Source organism: Nymphalis io, chromosome 28 (assembly GCF_905147045.1).
Source record: "Nymphalis io chromosome 28, ilAglIoxx1.1, whole genome shotgun sequence".
Classification (NCBI taxonomy): Eukaryota; Metazoa; Arthropoda; class Insecta; order Lepidoptera; family Nymphalidae; genus Nymphalis; species Nymphalis io.
This window is the reverse complement of record NC_065915.1, coordinates 797,703-815,568: the sequence shown is the minus strand read 5'-3', so window position 1 is coordinate 815,568 and position 17,866 is coordinate 797,703. Positions and strand designations below refer to the sequence as shown.

The window sequence follows — 17,866 nt, the reverse complement described above, 5'->3', positions numbered from 1 at the left end:
CACTCGCCCTTCAAATCGGAACACGACAATACCAAGTACTGCTGTTTTGCGGTAGAATATCTGATGAGTGGGTGGTACCTACCTAAACAAGCATCAAACGAGCACAAAGCTCTATCACCAGTAGTAGTTATTTAATAGTTAATTAATTTGTTTTTCATATCACGAAACCTCTTTTCTACTCAACCTTCTTGGTTCTGACAACGTCACCGAGGACAATAATTTATTAAATAATAGTGTAATATTTGTAGAAATGTAATTGTATTTTCAAATTACCAATTTTCCCCCTTTTTTATGATATAGCCGTAGCAATGTTCGTTTTTAAAATTATCAGTATATCCGTCTTGCTGGGGGTAACCCCTGTTGTTTCGGGGTTCGAGGATTATGACGATTTGTACGATGATGAAAACACGGAGTATTACGATGATTATTATAAGGTTGAAGGTAAATGTAAAGACTTTCTACTTGGTGGTAGGGTTTGGTGCAAGCCTGTCTGAATACCACATACACATCATATTCTACCGCTAAGCAGTAATACTGCGTATTGTTGTGTTCCGTTTTGAAGGGTGAGTGAGCCAGCGTAACTACAGGCGCAATGGACATAACATCTTAGTTCGTAAGGTTCGTGACGCAATGGCGATGTAACGATCGGTTAATATTTTTTTATAACGCTAAGCTTAAGCTTAAAGTCTTATGAAACGTCATTTGAAAAATTTGAAACGTTAATAATATATATTTTTTTATTATTAACGAATTGAGCGCCGAGTTTTTGCTTCTTACATTGTCGACGACTGTAGACTGTAATGATCACTTGCTTCAACGATAAGTAATGAAATCAAGTCCTCAAATATTCAACAGATTACAGTTCTAAAGTGGGTCCACTCCGTTTAGAGCGCAGAGCAATTATATTTATATATGTTATTTAAATATGTTTTACCTTTCTAATTAAATTAGAATCTGAATAAGTTTTATATTTTTAATCTATTAATTATCGATGTTCTTAAAAATTAGCAATTTGTAATTATCTATAATTAAAATGTATAATATTATTTAACATTTTTCTGGTAATTGTAATAAATAAATAATTTATTTATAACAGACACAATGCCCGATGCAAACGACACCAGTTCATCGAACAGAACTAAAAGATACCAAGATAAATCTACCATGAGTCTTGAGGATAAACAAGATGTTGAAGGTATAAGAAATAGCTTTATTTAAAATATATAGTAAATATACTATAATACTTTCCAAATCGGCTTCGTAATAACAGAAATAAGCATTTTTTTCGTTCGAGCAACAACTTTCAGGTACAATTTAAGCCATCCATTCAAACACACACAAAAATATCATCATAATATGTCCATCGGTTTAGAAGAGTTCGGTGACAGAAGAATTATATACGTTTATATTTATGATATATATAAAGATATGTTTATTTATTGTTTATGACTTTTCCATTGGTATAATAGCAAGCTTATAATCCCTGGTCAGCAGTGCTATTCTGTAAGAAATCACTTCATGACTTGAACATGAGGGAATAGAGAGTGCACCTATACCAATAGAGCACAGCCCTCCTTGAAGCTGGCGCAATGCAACCTCGGTAGATGTTTTGTGGCAACGATAGAATTTCTTCAATCAACAGTAAAAAGTGTACAGCAGTACTGTTACAAGAACCCTATGTGGGTGCGTTGGGGACGCTATCAACGGCGTTCCCAACCTCCCAAAAAACAAATAACCGTACAAAGCCCGTAAAGTCTGCCATTGTGGTTCTAGACCCCAATAAAAAAGTAAATTTAAGCTTGAATATAATATCAGAAAACATTGTAGCAATAGTCCTAGGTACCTGGAAGAAGAAGTAGATATAGAAATCCAAATCATAGAAATAGACAAAACTATGAAGAACCTTCAAGCGGACAATATAATAATAGGCGGTGACATTAACGCAAAAAGCCATTGGTGGGGCCATAGTACCAAGGATGAGCGGGGTGTATCATTTGCCAACTTCTTAGGAGTAAGAAACCTGGAGATACTGAATGAGGGTAATACGCCAACCTTCTCAGTCTACAGGAGGTACGTGTTGTGTCAACGTATTGTCGACGTGACGGTGTGCTCACAAAACATGCTACACCGCGGAGGTGGACACGAACATGGTCACAACGTCTGACCATAGTACCTTCAGCGTAAAACTGAAGAAGGACGAAGAGACATACCAAAGGAACTCTACCAGAGTATATAAATCAGCCAAAGCAAATTGGGAAAAAATCGAATGCACCCTCAAGATCGCAGCAGATCAAAACAACCAAAATCCACACAGAATACAGACCATCCAAAGTATAGTGTCTTGAAGAAACCATCAATGAGTACGAGGAATCTGTAAAGCAAGCGTGTGACGCATCGATGCAAAAGCAATAGAGAAATACCCTGGCAGACCGATCGAGAGGAGAATTATCCTCTTCGACCTTCCCCCACCATCAAACAGATAGCGAATCAAAATCGGGACGATAGAAAGCCAACAAGATTTAGCGAAAATAGACAACGAGCGGCACCATATATACACAGACGGAAGTAAAATTGAAGGAAAGGTTGGTGCAGCGGTTACTGGTGGGTAGGGCTTTGTGCAAGCCCGTCTGGGTAGGTACCACCTACTCATCAGATATTCTACCGCAAAACAGCAATACTTGATATTGTTGTGTTCCGGTTTGAAGGGTGAGTGAGCCAGTGTAATTACAGGCACAAGGGACATAAAATCTTAGTTCCCAAGGTTGGTGGCGCATTGGCTATAAGCGATTGTTGACATTTCTTACAATGCCAATGTCTAAGGGCGTTTGGTGACCACTTACCATCAGGTGGCCCATATGCTCGTCCACCTACCTATTCTATAAAAAAATAAAAATACTTGGTTTGAGGACGGAACAGAAAGGACGTATGCGACCACCAGATTGGATGACTGCTGCTCGGTCTTACAAGCAGAACTCATTGCCATCTTAACAAGCCTAAAACTACTCAAAAGTCACGTAAGTCAAGTAAGATCACGAGCAATGAAGGTAAATATTTTATCTGACTCAAAATCCGCTCTGACAGCCATAGCAGACCCAGAAAATCTCCACTCTATTATACATAACAATCAAAATACCCTGAGAGAACTGGCGGAAGCGGGCGGAGCAGTTAATCTTCACTGGGTAAGAGCGCATATCGGAATAACAGGCAATGAAAGAGCCTATGAACTGGCCAAATACACTGCGTTACACAAAAAAAGCAAAGCAGTATATGATCGCATCCCCTTATCCTCGGTGAAATGACACATCAGGCAGGATACTGTCACGAAATGGCAGTTAATCTCTCATTATTTTTCGAAGACATCAGGAAGGCTTACAAAATCCTAAGGAAACTAAAACTGGACAACAAAGTGGCCCAGCTGTTCACAGGGCATGGTGGATTCGCACTTTACTGAAATAAGTACAACCTAATAACAAACTCTAATTGCGACTGTGACGATACTAGCCCTGAGACGGTGGAACACCTTGCTTGTGATTGCCCTAAATTTATTTATAGTAGATATAAGTAGGAATGTCAAATATCAGTAAAAATAGAGTTAGACAACTTAAAAATAATAGTACATAATGATGAATTTAAAGTGCGGTTTATGGATTTTGCCATAAACATAGTTAACAAAACAAATGTAAAAAACAAATCCCATTAGAACAGTATACAAAATTATAATTATAATTAAATGTACTTAGATAATACATAGGGTAAGTAAGTTAGTTATAGGCTTAATAGTAGTGTGTGATTTACATTGTATATATTTAGTTCAAAATTATAGTTAGTTAGTAAGTTATTGTAAATAGGTACCAGTAATGTTAGCAATTAGTAATGTAAGTAGTATTAACCATGGTAGAAAGTAAAATAGGAAATAATGTACACACAAGGAACACAATGGCGGAGGGAATAGCTAAGATGTAGCGAACACATAAAATAATGTATATATGTATAGATTAAATGTTTGTAAATAGATGGCTTACATAGTTCTTAAGCTTCTTCTCTTTAAGCTACCCTGTAAGCTCTAACTCTGGAAAAAAATAATAAAAAATAGTACGTAAGACACAGAAAAGAAATACATAAGAGCAAAAAATAACATCGTATACAGGATTGTTGCACAATAATAGCAATAGTGTGGCATAGCTATTAAAAAAAAAAATAGAGAGTGCACCTGTGTTGCGCACACACTTGTAAACTATAATATGTCTAGCGCAGTTGGCTAATCTCTCTAGAGATGTCAATAGCACAACATCATCATTTCAAAAGCTTATAAGAAATATTTTTTCAGGAGCTTTGCAACAGTTGCTACCCAACATACGAGCAGAAAATCTATTTACGGCACCTTCAACTGAATCAACTTATTTATCTCGATATTTTGATGAATCAAATGCTAGCACACAAACATACAGCACTATTAACACGCAAACATTGAATGCAATCACTATTGATGATGCCGAAACAGCTACATCGCCACGACAAACTGTAATAGAAAAGTTTACAGATACCTTGACAACGGAGGATACTTTTAAAAATCTATTTAACCAAATCCCAAAACGTTCCTCGGCGTATGTTAAATCTAAGAAACACACCAAGCATTTATCACAGAGGGTTGATGATGTAGGTGCTACTATGAAACTACTACGGGATTCTAATACTGCTACGGTAGAAAAAACAAAAAATGAAATAGTTTCAGACCATACAACACAAACAGAAGCAGTCACAACACCAAGCCCCACAACGAGACGTGATTTGGATATACCACGTCTTTTGGACATTATAGCTGACCTAGCGAGCGAATTTGAAACTAATTTGACGAGGAAGTTAAATGAGACACTCTTCAATATGTCTATACCGACTTGTACGACGCCAACGACTGAAGCCCCAACGACTTCAGAGTACGATGCGAATTACACGGGCGCTACCATCGCTAAGGTTGGTTATGACGCTGATATGCTATCTATATTGGTAGATTGCTTCTAATATAAAGTAATTTACTAAGAGTTAGAGCATCTGGGAATATATCATCCACATATTCTACTGACAATCAGCAATATTAAGTATTGATATATTCCGGTTTGCAGGGTGAGTGCTACAGGCACAAGGGACATAACATCTTAGTTCACAAAGTTGAGGGCACATTGACGGTGTAAGGAATAGTTAAGAATACTGCCAACGTTTAATGGCGATAGTGACCTCTTACCATCAGGTGGCCCATTTGTCAAGATGAACACTTATTATTAAAATAATTAATAAGTTTTTAGTTAGCCAGTCGAGCATTGTGGCCTCATGATGTTGTTATTATCTTCGCCCGTAAATACTGTCTCAATCACGGCATCCACGATGTTATCCTCTCTGCAAACACTCTGGCTCACAACACAGTGATACAAAGTAAAGCCGTTTGGCAGTGGAATAGGGGGTGGTATCCATACAGGTCATCATGCCATTGTCCTAGACCACGAAATAAGTACACGAAAAGTACAGTAACGCTTGCCCTACTTGAACCCGAAGTCTTCCTTTAAGATTCACTATGATATCTTGGCATCTAACGATAGATAGCCCCAAGATGATAGCCCCCCCATATCCCTTAGATGGGGGGGCTATCATCTAAATACTGAAATTAGATGATCGATAAGTGATCAGAGAATTGACAGATTTATAGTAGTCTCTTTCTACATAGTGCTTCGTTTGTGGCCTGGACATCCCCGGGATCCCGCAGCACGCGCAATGTGCGGACGCGTTTGCTGGAGACTTCCTACCCCTCGTGCCAGTGGATGCCTCCGCTAAGGGCAAGATATCGTCCTTTAAAAAATATTGCAAATATTCTAATATGTGAGTGAAGACGTAATTAAAATCTAATGCATTACTATTTTGTAAGAACAGGGCCGCCAGTCCTCATACCATTGGGTATGTGGTCACCACCGCCCATACTTACTGGCAATATATAATATATTAACCATCTTTTACTTATCGCCAATGCACTGCCAACCTTAGGAACTTTGATGTTATGTTCCTTGCGCGTTAGTTACAATGGCTCATCACCATTCACACCCGGAACACAGCAATACTGAGTATTGCTGTTGGGTGCATGTAATGAGTGGTTGGTACTTACCAAGACGAGCTTGCACAAAGCCACCACCAAGTCAACCGTTTTTATATGTAGTATATATAATTATTAGAAACAATGTCGCATATACAAGACAAAAGCATGATAGCATGCTGCTTACTTGAAAACTATTATTTTAAAATGTAATAAATATATTTACGACACGATACAAACCACTATAAATAAATAATAATAATAAATAATCTTTATTCACATACAATGTTACAAAGTATAATGAAATCCCTGATTTCTGAGCTAGGCTCAAAGACCTGTATTACAGAAATCAGTGTCCTCTCTCATATTTTAGTGTCATATTGTTCTATGTAAATAAAAATAAGTGATTAATAATTATTTCATACTGTATACTAGAAAGGAGTGTGTAGGTATGTGTGTGTTTTCATGTGTAGATGTATGTGTGTGTGTGTTGTGTGTGTGTGTGTTGTGTGTGTGTGTGTGTGTGTGTGTATATGTGTAATTTGTTTCACAAAATATTATAGCAACAACAGTTCAGTTTGTTTATAATCTAGTCCTAGTAGCCAATTTTTAATAATTACTTTAGCTTCACGATTACATAAGGGATGTATATTTGTTATTTCATTTATTTTGTTATACAAATAAACTGCTTTAAAATCATGTTGTCGTTTGGCTGAAGCTGTTCGACATATAACAGGTGGACGTACGTTTTAATGACACGTTGCTTACTGTATTCGTCGGCATGATAGGGGGTGATTCTATGTTGTTGGATAACTAATTGATAGACATATATATAGTTATAGCCGAGATGGCCCTGTGGTAAGAACGCGTGAATCTTAACCGATGATCGTGGGTTCAACCCGGGCAAGCACCACTGAATTCTCATGTGCTTAATTTGTGATTATAATTCATCTCGTGCTTTACGGTGAAGGAAAACATCGTGAGGAAACCTGTATGTGTCTAATTTCACTGAAATTCTGCCACATGTGAATTCTACCAACCCGCATTGGAGCAGCGTGGTGGAATAAGCTCCAAACCTTCTCCTCAAAAAGAGGAGAGGAGGCCTTTAGCCCAGCAGTGGGACATTCACAGGCTGTAACGGTAACGGTAACGGAAAGACATATAGTTGCCTAACCGTTAGGAGTTGACATTTTTAATACAACTTAGTTGTAGAAAATCTGTATGGGCTAGAGGTCATGACTTTTAAATAGATCTATGCGCTCTTTCCAAGTCTAATATAAAGGTTTTACAAGCACCACCCCAAGCTTTTATACAATATCCAATGACTGACTGACCTAGTGCATAATATATTGTGCGCAGAAGATCTAAATCAGCAACGTGCCTCAACTTCTTGAAAACCCAAATAAGTTTTCTGGTGCGCGCAGTTGTGATGTCTATATGAGAGCGCCAGCTAAGTTTTTCGTCCAAAACAACTCCTAGATATTTGACGGTCGTAGATTTAGCTATCTCAAAGCATGAACAGGAAGCCAGAGAATCACTGGGGTAGTTACATGTGTGAACCTTAAGACTAATGTTCTCTGGTTTTGCTTTGGCCACAGAAAACTGAATAAATGAGGTTTTGGAGAGATTCAATGTCAACAGGTTTACGCTAGGCCATTAATTGACTTTGTGGAGTCCTAATTAAGAATATAAGCGCAGTATCATCCGCGTAGGTAAAAATTTTACCATTTCTTAGAGTTTGTTCAGGTCGTTAATATAGATCAAAAAGAGAGTTGGGCCAAGAATACTGCCCTGAGGGACGCCACAAATGACAGGTGTCTGAGAACTGACGTGATCACCAATTCTAACTTGTTGTGAACGATTAATCAAAAAGTCCTTAAAGATCAGGAGCGGTTTGCCACGAATGCCGAGGCATTCCAACTTGTTCACAAAAATGGGAATAGAGACGGTATCAAACGCCTTTGATAGGTCAAGGAATATACCTAAACACTTTTGCTTTCTATCTACCTGAGAAGTCACATAATTCGTTAAATTGATGACTGCGTCTTCAGTACTTTTCCCAGACCTAAAACCAAACTGTGAGGCAGATAAAATTTTGTTATGTTCCAGAAAATTAATTAGTCTGTTATTTGTAGTTTGTCTAATATTTTGGAAAGAGATGACAGAACTGATATAGGTCTATAATTCGAAACTTGGTCTCGCTTTCTACCCTTGTTAACAGGAGTAATAAGCGATCTTTTAAAGACCTCAGGGAACACTCCCTAAATTATGCAAAGGTTAAAGAGCTTAGAAAGAGCTGGGACTATTATATGCTTAGATAATTTTAGAAGCTGAGCTGGTACTAAGTCCCAGCCTGTAGCGCAATTATTTTTGAGGTTCATTATTAACAGTTCTATCTCTGCCTCATCTGGTGGTAGTAATATTATGGAAAAACACTCTGGAGGAAACGTGAAGTTGTATGAATTAGTGTTATTTTCATTATACGCAGTTGCAGTTTCGGCAAGCTGCTTTCCTATACTAGAAAAGTAATTATTTACAGAGTCTATGCTATTATTTATATTATTGTTAGGACTTAAAAGATTTCCAGTTGACGTTTTCTGTTTTGTATAATCTATAATTGATTTGATTGCATTCCAAGATTCTTTATTAGTTTTAGCATTACGTAAAAGCGTTTTTTCAAAGTGTCTTTTAAGCTTACTCAAGAGAGTTACAAACGTGCCGGTATCGCTTATATGTAACCTCGAGCATTACGTTATTTGTTTCATTTTTGTGTTTTTTGTGTAGTTTATCTCTATTCCGGATACAGCGTAGAAGTCCAGTGGTTATCCATGGTTTAAGTGTTCTTTTATTACTAGGTATACGGATAATTTCAGAGTTCAGTTTAACAGAACCAGACGGTATATCAACAAACCTTGATGCTGCTTCATTAGCATCGCAAAATGGTGTGATAAATAGAAGTCCACTGTCTCTAAGTACTTAATGCAGGCATCACAATTAATTCTTTTGTAAGTTTTTTAGTAGGTTTTTAGACTTACCCCTGTAAGGCGAGGTCAATGCTGAGCAGTACTGAGGCATGGTCCGTTATGGTAGAATCAACTACAAATACTGATGCTCGAAATACTGTTTTTAGCATAATATGGTCTAGACAGTTGTGCAACCTAGTAGGATATGTGTGCCCAGGCAATAGTCCCAGTTCAGCGGCTACATTTAGGTAAGCTGCACAGTTCCTATCAATAGAACAGGCTTTAATATTAATAGGGCTAATAGGACCAATAATATTATCAATAGAGTTTAAAAAGCTGTCTGTGCATTGTATGGACAGAGATCTATAAATAGCCAAAATGAATATGTCTGGTTCAATTTTAATAAGTAAAAAGTTGCCTCCTATTGCTTCGGGTTCAGTTATAGAACATTTTATGTCTTTTTTCACGTATATGACTATACCATCGTTTTGATTAAGGCAATTACTCGAGTAATAATAATCATAGTTACTAATAGTAGGAATAGGTTTGTGACTATTTAACCAGCATTCCGTTAATATTATAATGTCACTCTCAAACTTGAAGCGTGACGACTGAAGTGTTAAATGATCGAATTTTTTATATATACTACGAATATTTTGACAAAATATCTTAAGATAACCGGCAGAACCTATATTTAATAAGTTGCAAGTTTGTGTATCATATAAATACGCAGATGCTACATTAATGTTATCTATATCCGTTGAGATAATATCATTTGAATCAATCATTGCAAATGACAGGTATTAATTTGGTACAAAATAGAATGTTAAAGAGTACATGCTTTGTAAGAACTAGGAATGCTAATTGTAATAAATCTGTTTTGAGATTGCTATTTGTGAAACATATTATTGTGTTATGTGTATAAAAGTTAGTCGAGGTAAATGTGAGTGAAATATGTGTACTAATACTTTGTGGAACAGTATATATAAAATTAAAACAGAGGGGTTTTTAGAGTGACATAATTTGATGAGAAAATTAAACTTAACATTAAAAAGGCATATCAAACGTAAGAGATAATTAATTGCAAAGGGCAAATAAAGAGTATAAATACAAATTACCACCAGTCATCTTTCTTGACGTAGTCTGTGAAGGTCTTCTTTATTTTTAATATGGATTTGCTTGTGGCCGTCCGTTCTTCGGAGGAACAACTTCCCGAAAGCAGTCCAACAGTACTTGTATTCATTTTCTCTCCCCAAGTTGCGTGCCAGATAGTATATACGATAGGTATTCGGGGTCAACTTTTCAGAAAAGAAGACTGGTTTGGCAGGTCCATCTAATTTCAGGTGGGTCGTGTTGAGTTTATTTTCCTTATGCCTATTATTAAACTGTCGAGCGCCTTTAATCATATTTTCTTTAACATAAGCACTGTTGAAGTCGACTAATATCGTTGGCGCATCCTTTTTTCCCGTGCGGAATACATCCCTGATATCATGCCGTTCAATTGGAGTTTTAAGAACCTTAGATATTTCCTTCACAATCTTGCAGATGTCTTCCTTGGTTTCTTCTGATTTTTTTGGCACATTTTTAATTTCAAGCTTTGTTGAGTACAGCTGACGTTCCAAAGTATCAACTTTTTCTTCAAGATGTTGAATATGACAGCGGTCCGCTTTACGTTCCGACTCCAAGTTATCTAGTTTAACAATCATGTCGTCGTACTGCTTGGAAATGAATGAGATGTTTTTGTTTAATTCAATAGTTTGAGCAAGAATTTACGATATCGATGCCTGAACGGCTACAAACTTAGCCTCGGTTTGTGCGGCGGACGTTGACAACAGTAAGTGGATCTCCTCAAAACTGGCATCTTCGCGTTTTCGTTTGATGCGAGAGGTAATGTTTTCACTATCAATAGCTGTTAAGTTCGGAGTTGAACCAGATTGTGGTATCGAACGGGCACTTAAGTTCATATTACTATCTTCAGTCGGGGTACTCGATGTTTTAGGTGGTGTACGATTAAACGGCATTTCAATTTAAGTGTAGAATATACGTAAGACAGTGTTATTAACAACGCAAACTATAATTAACGAAGTCCAGTTTACTCAATCGACGGCTGTCTGTCGAGTATATGTAGGCCGTCGCTTACGCGTATTATTGTGTTACTTTAATATATCACAAAGCGACGGTATTTTTGCTGATGCAGAATTTTGTTTTATTAAAAAGTCAATTGTTTATGCACATTCTAGTCACCAATGTTATTTAATTAGACTGTCATTGAGTACACATTATTAATTATCGCCAAATAACACTTCAAAATACACTTTTTACAGCGAATTATAATTATAAATGACGGAGCTAATTTACAAAGATCTTTACTGTGCGGTAGCTTGAGAGAGAAACCCAAACCCAACTAATTTATATTTAAAGGAAATAAAGAAATAGGACAAAGCCGAGATGGCCCTGTGGTAAGAACGCGTGAATCTTAACCGATGATCGTGGGTTCAAACCAGGGCAAGCACCACTGAATTTTCATGTGCTTAATTTGTGATTATAATTCATCTCGTGCTTTACGGTGAAGGAAAACATCGTGAGGAAACCTGCATGTGTCTAATTTCACTGAAGTTTTGCCACATGTGAATTCTACCAACCCGCATTGGAGCAGCGTGGTGGAATAAGCTCCAAACCTTCTCCTCAAAAAGAGGAGAGGAGGCCTTTAGCCCAGCAGTGGGACATTCACAGGCTGTTACGGACCAACGTTATTGTCTAAAAGAAAACTTTTAAACCAATTCATCCATTTTAAACAAAGGGGGCGCTTTATGATATGTATTTAACGATGCGTTCTGCAGTTTTAAGTTCATAAAATTTATCTATCAGACCAGGTTATGTGACGAATTTCACCCATTCGAGAGCGATCTACGGTCGGTGGACAGGTGGCTGCGCGGTTCGGTGGGTCGATTTGAGTGGTGTTTACACCCAGCGAACGTGCAGGAGTCGTCTCCAACCGACTATGGGTAAACATTTCGCTAGCAAGCGGATGGCTAAACTGGAGAGAAGTTTGTGGGTGCGCTTAATAAATATTTTAATAATTAATTATTACAAGTACTCTTGAATTATCATTTTAAGAGATTAATACTTATGTTAAGTTGTATGTAATTTTTGTAAAAAGAAAAGAGTAACTACTAAGTTCGAATCTACATTCCGAATCGGTGGTCGCGCTTGACGATTCATAAATACGTGTAAAAGTCTATTTGAATAAAAATATTTTGATTTTGAAAGTTATCAGCGGGGATGAAGATGTATGAACGCTCTTTATACCTTCGATATAATACTGCTCTAGGTAATATAGATAAAACATCTTGGAGTTAGCATTATTTAATTTTATTACACGATGCATACATTTTATTTATGATTGATGTAAAAAATAACTAATAAGTTTTTTGAGTAGAATCTACATTCAGAAGACTTGGTAGCTTTACATTTACAAATTTACAACTTACAAACCACTGGACCGATTTTGAAGAAACTTGATACGAGCAAGCTTGAACCCCTAAGGAAGGACATAGGCTAATTTTTTTATATTTAACATCTGACATGCGCGCAAAAACTATAAGTATATATTTCTTACAGAACATTGATAATGGCTGTATTATAAGTCCCGTGGCAACATTGCTTCCACTTTCCCGCGGTATATCGTTGTACGCTCGTTTCCATTCCTGCGTGTGTACGGGCAACTGGTGTAATTCGGCTTACGTTAACCGACCGTGGACGTCGTGCTATTTAATATTATTCGTCTTTGATTTGTGTATAGCTCACTTTAGTTATATGAATCTCGATAGTGAAATTTAGTAATTCAAATAATAAAATAATTTATTTATATTTATTGCTGGCAATATTCAGAATTTAATTTGTTTTTTTTTTTTTCAGTTGGACGTATTTTTTTACAATTTGTTTTGAACACAGTTAAAATCTTTTTTTTTTTAAATATTTGTTTCAATTTCCATTTTGACTGACTGTCTGAAAGTATGTTGTTTATATTTTTACTTAAAATTAAGTATAAATATTTTAGACATTGTGAAGTGAGACTATTATTTATATTGTAAAAAATATACTTAAGCCAAAATACAAACCATGTATTTATATATATAGAAAATATATAAATAGGAACGCGTTATTGTCTAAAAGATAAACCTTTTAAATTATATAAAAGGGGGGAAATATCGTTATATCATGTTATAATTATGTTGTAAATTTTGTTTTTTTTTTAAATGTGTTGTTGACAGTTAAAAGTTGTTTTGTGTATTTAATAAAAAGATCTGAAAAAATATGTTTTTTTTTATATAATGTTAGTCAAGATGGTAGCTAGGACACCGGAACAGGAAACTACCAGCGACCAGGATAGGACCGGTCCCGCTTGGGAGGACGAAGGCATCGTCGGCCCTTCAATCAACAGCCAATCGTTGTCCACTGCTGAACATAGGCCTCTCCCAAGGTGCGCCAAAGCTCCCTGTCCTCCGCCTTCCGCATCCAGTTGGTGCCCGCCACCTTCTTAAGGTCGTCGGTCCACCTGGCTGGAGGGCGCCCTACGCTGCGCTTGCCAATTCGCGGTCTCCACTCTAGGACTCGTCTGCTCCAACGGCCATCGGTCCTACGACATACGTGACCAGCCCACTGCCACTTCAGCCTGCTAATTTTGCAAGCTATGTCGGTGACTCCGGTTCTTTTCCGGATAATCTCATTTCTGATCTTATCCTTCAAAGATACTCCGAGCATAGCTCGCTCCATAGCACGCTGAGCGACTTTGAATTTGTGGACTAGTCCCGCAGTTAGTGTCCACGTTTCGGCACCGTATGTCATGGCAGGTAAGACGCATTGGTTGAAGACTTTCGTCTTCAAACATTGCGGTATAGACGACTTGAGGACTTGACGAAGGTTGCCAAATGCTGCCCATCCCAAGCGAATTCTTCGATCGGCTTCCTTCTCGAAGTTGTTCCTACCGACTTGTATTATCTGTCCTAGGTAGGTATATTTACTAACAACTTCGAGAGGTTTCCCCTCGACGTATATCGGTCCCGGCACGACATGCCTATTGAACATGACCTTGGTCTTGTCCAAGTTCATACCGAGACCGACACGCCGGGAAGACTCGCCTAGGCTACGCAGCATTTCGGTGAGTTGTTCCAGCGACTCTGCTATGATGACGATATCGTCGGCAAATCGAAGGTGTGAGATGTACTCGCCGTTTACATTGACTCCATACCTAGTCCAATCCAGCGTTTTGAAAACGTCTTCCAACGCGTTGGTGAACAGTTTCGGGGATATTACATCCCCCTGTCTCACCCCTCTGCGCAGTTGGATCGCCTTCGTCTTACAGTCCTGGATGTGGACAGTCATTGTAGCGGCGTTGTACAGACATCTCAGTACCTCGATATATCTCCAATCGATATGACATCTCTGCAATGAGTCGAGCACTGCCCAGGTTTCGATGGAGTCGAAGGCTTTCTCGTAGTCCACAAATGCCATACACAGCGGCTGATTGTACTCTTCGGTCTTCTGCACAATCTGCCGAACAGTATGGATGTGGTCCACGGTGCTGTAGCCTGATCGAAAGCCGGCTTGCTCTGGGGGCTGGAACTCGTCAAGTCGTCTGGCGAGACGGTTCGTGACGACTCTTGAGAACAGCTTATACACGTGACTCAGGAGGGAGATTGGTCTGTAGTTTTTCAAGAGGGTTTTATCACCTTTCTTGAAAAACAGTACCACCTCACTCCCGCTCCACGTTTCCGGGGTCTTGCCATGTTGGATGACGGAATTAAAGAGGCTTGCTAGCTCTTTCAGGACCGGAGTCCCGCCTGCCTTAAGCAACTCTGTTGTGATTCCGTCATCTCCCGGAGCTTTGTTGTTTTTAAGCTGTTCTAGAGCCGCCCTAATCTCTCCTTGGTCAACGACCGGGAGCTCCTCTGAGTAATGGCGCATAAGAGGGGCGCGCTGGTCATCAATACTGATTCCCACGGGTTTATCCGATCTTGAAGAGAACAAAAGCCCTTCCCGACCTCTAATGCCTGGATCTTAAAAGATAGAGCGTAACCTTGGAGCCTTGGATACATGAGGTGGGTGTCTTACGAGTCCTATTTCAAACGGACCTGAGGAACACAGCAGAAAGGATTGCTTCATGCTACTGTACGCACTAGCGAGGACTTTGCTGGGCAAGATCATATTCCTGGAGGAGAGGATGCGTTATTTTAGTAGCTTTTCTGATCTGTGCCGAAGACGGACATAGCAGTGGTTTTATTAGGTAAGAACCCGGCTACCACTCAAGGCTCTTGATAGGGCCCGGGACCTTTCTGAAGGGTTAAGAAGTTTGATCAATACCACAAAACTAATTGAGAAATCAAAAAAACGTCTAAATTTCATGTTATGGTACATAACTTTATTTATATAAAAATTTCTTATTTACATTTACAAACAAAGGTTGCTTAGCGGCGGCTTAGTTACACACTGATTACGCTCTTTCTGTCGTTATTGATGTGACATTCGAAAGAATAAGACAAAGCATTGGTTAACAAATCACACGCTAAATTCATCATTCTTAGGATTATACGAAACAACTTTGAAATTAGCTAATGTACTAATTATAACCCCGTGGAATGGTTCTCTGTTAAATCGGATTTATATACAATTATACATTGTTTTATATAATATAAAATAGTTATAATTAAATTAAATATCTTAAGGCAACAATTTCCTTAATACTCAAATTGAAGCGTTAGACATATTTATTAAAAATAAACATTTATTTATATATATATTTGCCAGCGTATTTACCTTATTATTTTTTTAATATTAAGGTTTGCCTAAATTTCATACGAATGTTATGTACATGTATATAACGTATCTACATAAACACTAATCGTTTGATGCATAACAGGATTGGTACCTTAATGATAAAATAAAATGAATTCTTTCGTAAGACGGCTTAGTTAAAGACAAAATCAATAACATTTTTTCCAAGATGGCGTCCTGCGTCCGCCATATTCGATTTTTATTGACGTCATATAGTCTAAGACACTATTTGTTTTTCGATGAAATCGGTTGGCTATGCGGTTAAACTACATCCATGAAATTCAGGGATGAAAAGCGCCCACCTGTTGTTCTGATTGCGGATTGGGCGACACGGTTACACCCCCCTCGTAAGTTGCACCCTCACTGAGGTAAAGCCAGGGTCATTGGTCTGTGGTTTATTTAGACTTTAAATTTATTATATATATATATATATATATAAATATATCTTAATATGGACCAGACTTTATGGCACCTCGGATAAAACTATGCCAAGATTGATTTGATATTGCAGTTAAATTCGCATTAATATCTCCTATAATTCTGCAATTACGATAACAAATATATTAAATTATTCTTCACGATGTTCGGGATTTAAATTATTAATATATAATCTGTATTTGTATGTTCGTTTGTTTGTTTAAATTGTAATTCATTTATGCCCTAAATCTTCACAAAAAATGAATTTAAGAACAGTCTGTGACTATGTAACAGTAACAGTAACAGCCTGTTAATGTTCCACTGCTGGGCTAAGGCCTCCTCTCCCTTTTGATGAGAAGGTTTGGAGCTTATTCCACCACGCTGCTCCAATGCGGGTTGGTAGAATACACATGTGGCAGAATTTCAACGAAATTAGACACATGCAGGTGTCCTCACGATGTTTTCCTTCACCAAGTCGAGCACGATATGAATTATAAACATAAGTAACTGTGAACATATACATTTGTTAATATAATACTCGTATATGTCTATTAAACATTTGAAATTATAATATACTCGATGATAATGTAAGTAACAAACATAAACTCGATATTTCTGTTACCTTATTACAGAGTACGTTACTCTTTTGTAGGATATTTAATACATTTTTATAACATAAACACAAGAAATGTTCAAAATTGCTTAATATTTAATTTAACGACTTTGATGGGGAAAGCACTACTTGATTAGGCTGTTTTAAATAATAATGTATTTTAAACAAAATTGGTGAAAAAACCTAAAAGAATCAGTTTTATATTTTGGAAAACAAGTGATAATCTTCTCAAAAAAATGGTTTTTGGTGGCACTTTGCACATCACACAATAGCTATTGAAATAAAAACAATTATCCAAAGGGTCAGTGCACTTGTGCAGTCCCCTGACCACATAGACAATAATTGCATACCCAATTAATGTTTATGGCCTCTCAGATATCCGATATCTTTATGGGATCGGGAGAATGGAAAACGATATAACGTTTGACAGGACTGGAGTAACGTAAGGCATATTTTATCTGTAATCGAAATCAAGAAAGTTCAGATATATATTTTATTTTTTTGGATTAAAGAGTACGATAACGTCATTACGAATTCTTGCAGTGTGAAAACCTTCACATTTATATTGCTATTGACGAATGACACAATCATCATCATCAACTGCTGGACATAGGCCTCTCTAATGGCACACCGCTGAGCTCGATCTTCAACTCTCAATTTCCATCCATGCCAGGCATTATACGTATATCGTCACTCCACCTAGCTCGAGGGCCTCCTACGCTACGCGTAAAGGCGTGGTCCCCATTGCAGAACACGGCTACTCCAACTATTGTCAGTTCTGCGACATGAGACCAGTCCATCACCACTTCAGCTTACTAATCCTGAGGTGTGTTTCTTTATATTATATTTTAGCGAATTCAATTTTTTTATAAAATTTTAGAAAACCAGCATTTGCTGATGAAATTCTACCACATGTGTATTTTATCAGCATTAGAGCAGTGTAGTGGAATGAGCTACGAACTA

General features: G+C 37.6%; 1 protein-coding gene across 1 annotated transcript; it reads left to right on the top strand.

Annotated features, from left to right (window-relative positions):
- Window positions 1-308: 308 nt before the first annotated feature.
- On the top strand, window positions 309-12,887 carry LOC126779288 (uncharacterized). Its single transcript, XM_050503276.1, has 6 exons — window positions 309-441; window positions 1,097-1,195; window positions 4,328-4,971; window positions 5,717-5,868; window positions 11,908-12,094; window positions 12,661-12,887. Exons 1-6 carry the CDS (start codon window positions 309-311, stop codon window positions 12,877-12,879), a joined length of 1,434 nt encoding a protein of 477 aa, XP_050359233.1. The 3' UTR covers window positions 12,880-12,887.
- Window positions 12,888-17,866: the final 4,979 nt, after the last annotated feature.

What these genes read in the sequence shown, in the direction of transcription:
- LOC126779288 (XM_050503276.1), top strand. Translation starts at nt 309, where the DNA reads ATGTTCGTTTTTAAAATTATCAGTATATCCGTCTTGCTGGGGGTAACC. An exon ending in CGGGCGCTACCATCGCTAAG is followed by an intron (nt 4,972 to 5,716) that starts GTTGGTTATGAC and finishes CTTTCTACATAG; the next exon opens with TGCTTCGTTTGTGGCCTGGA. An exon ending in AACTGGAGAGAAGTTTGTGG is followed by an intron (nt 12,095 to 12,660) that starts GTGCGCTTAATA and finishes TATTTCTTACAG; the next exon opens with AACATTGATAATGGCTGTAT.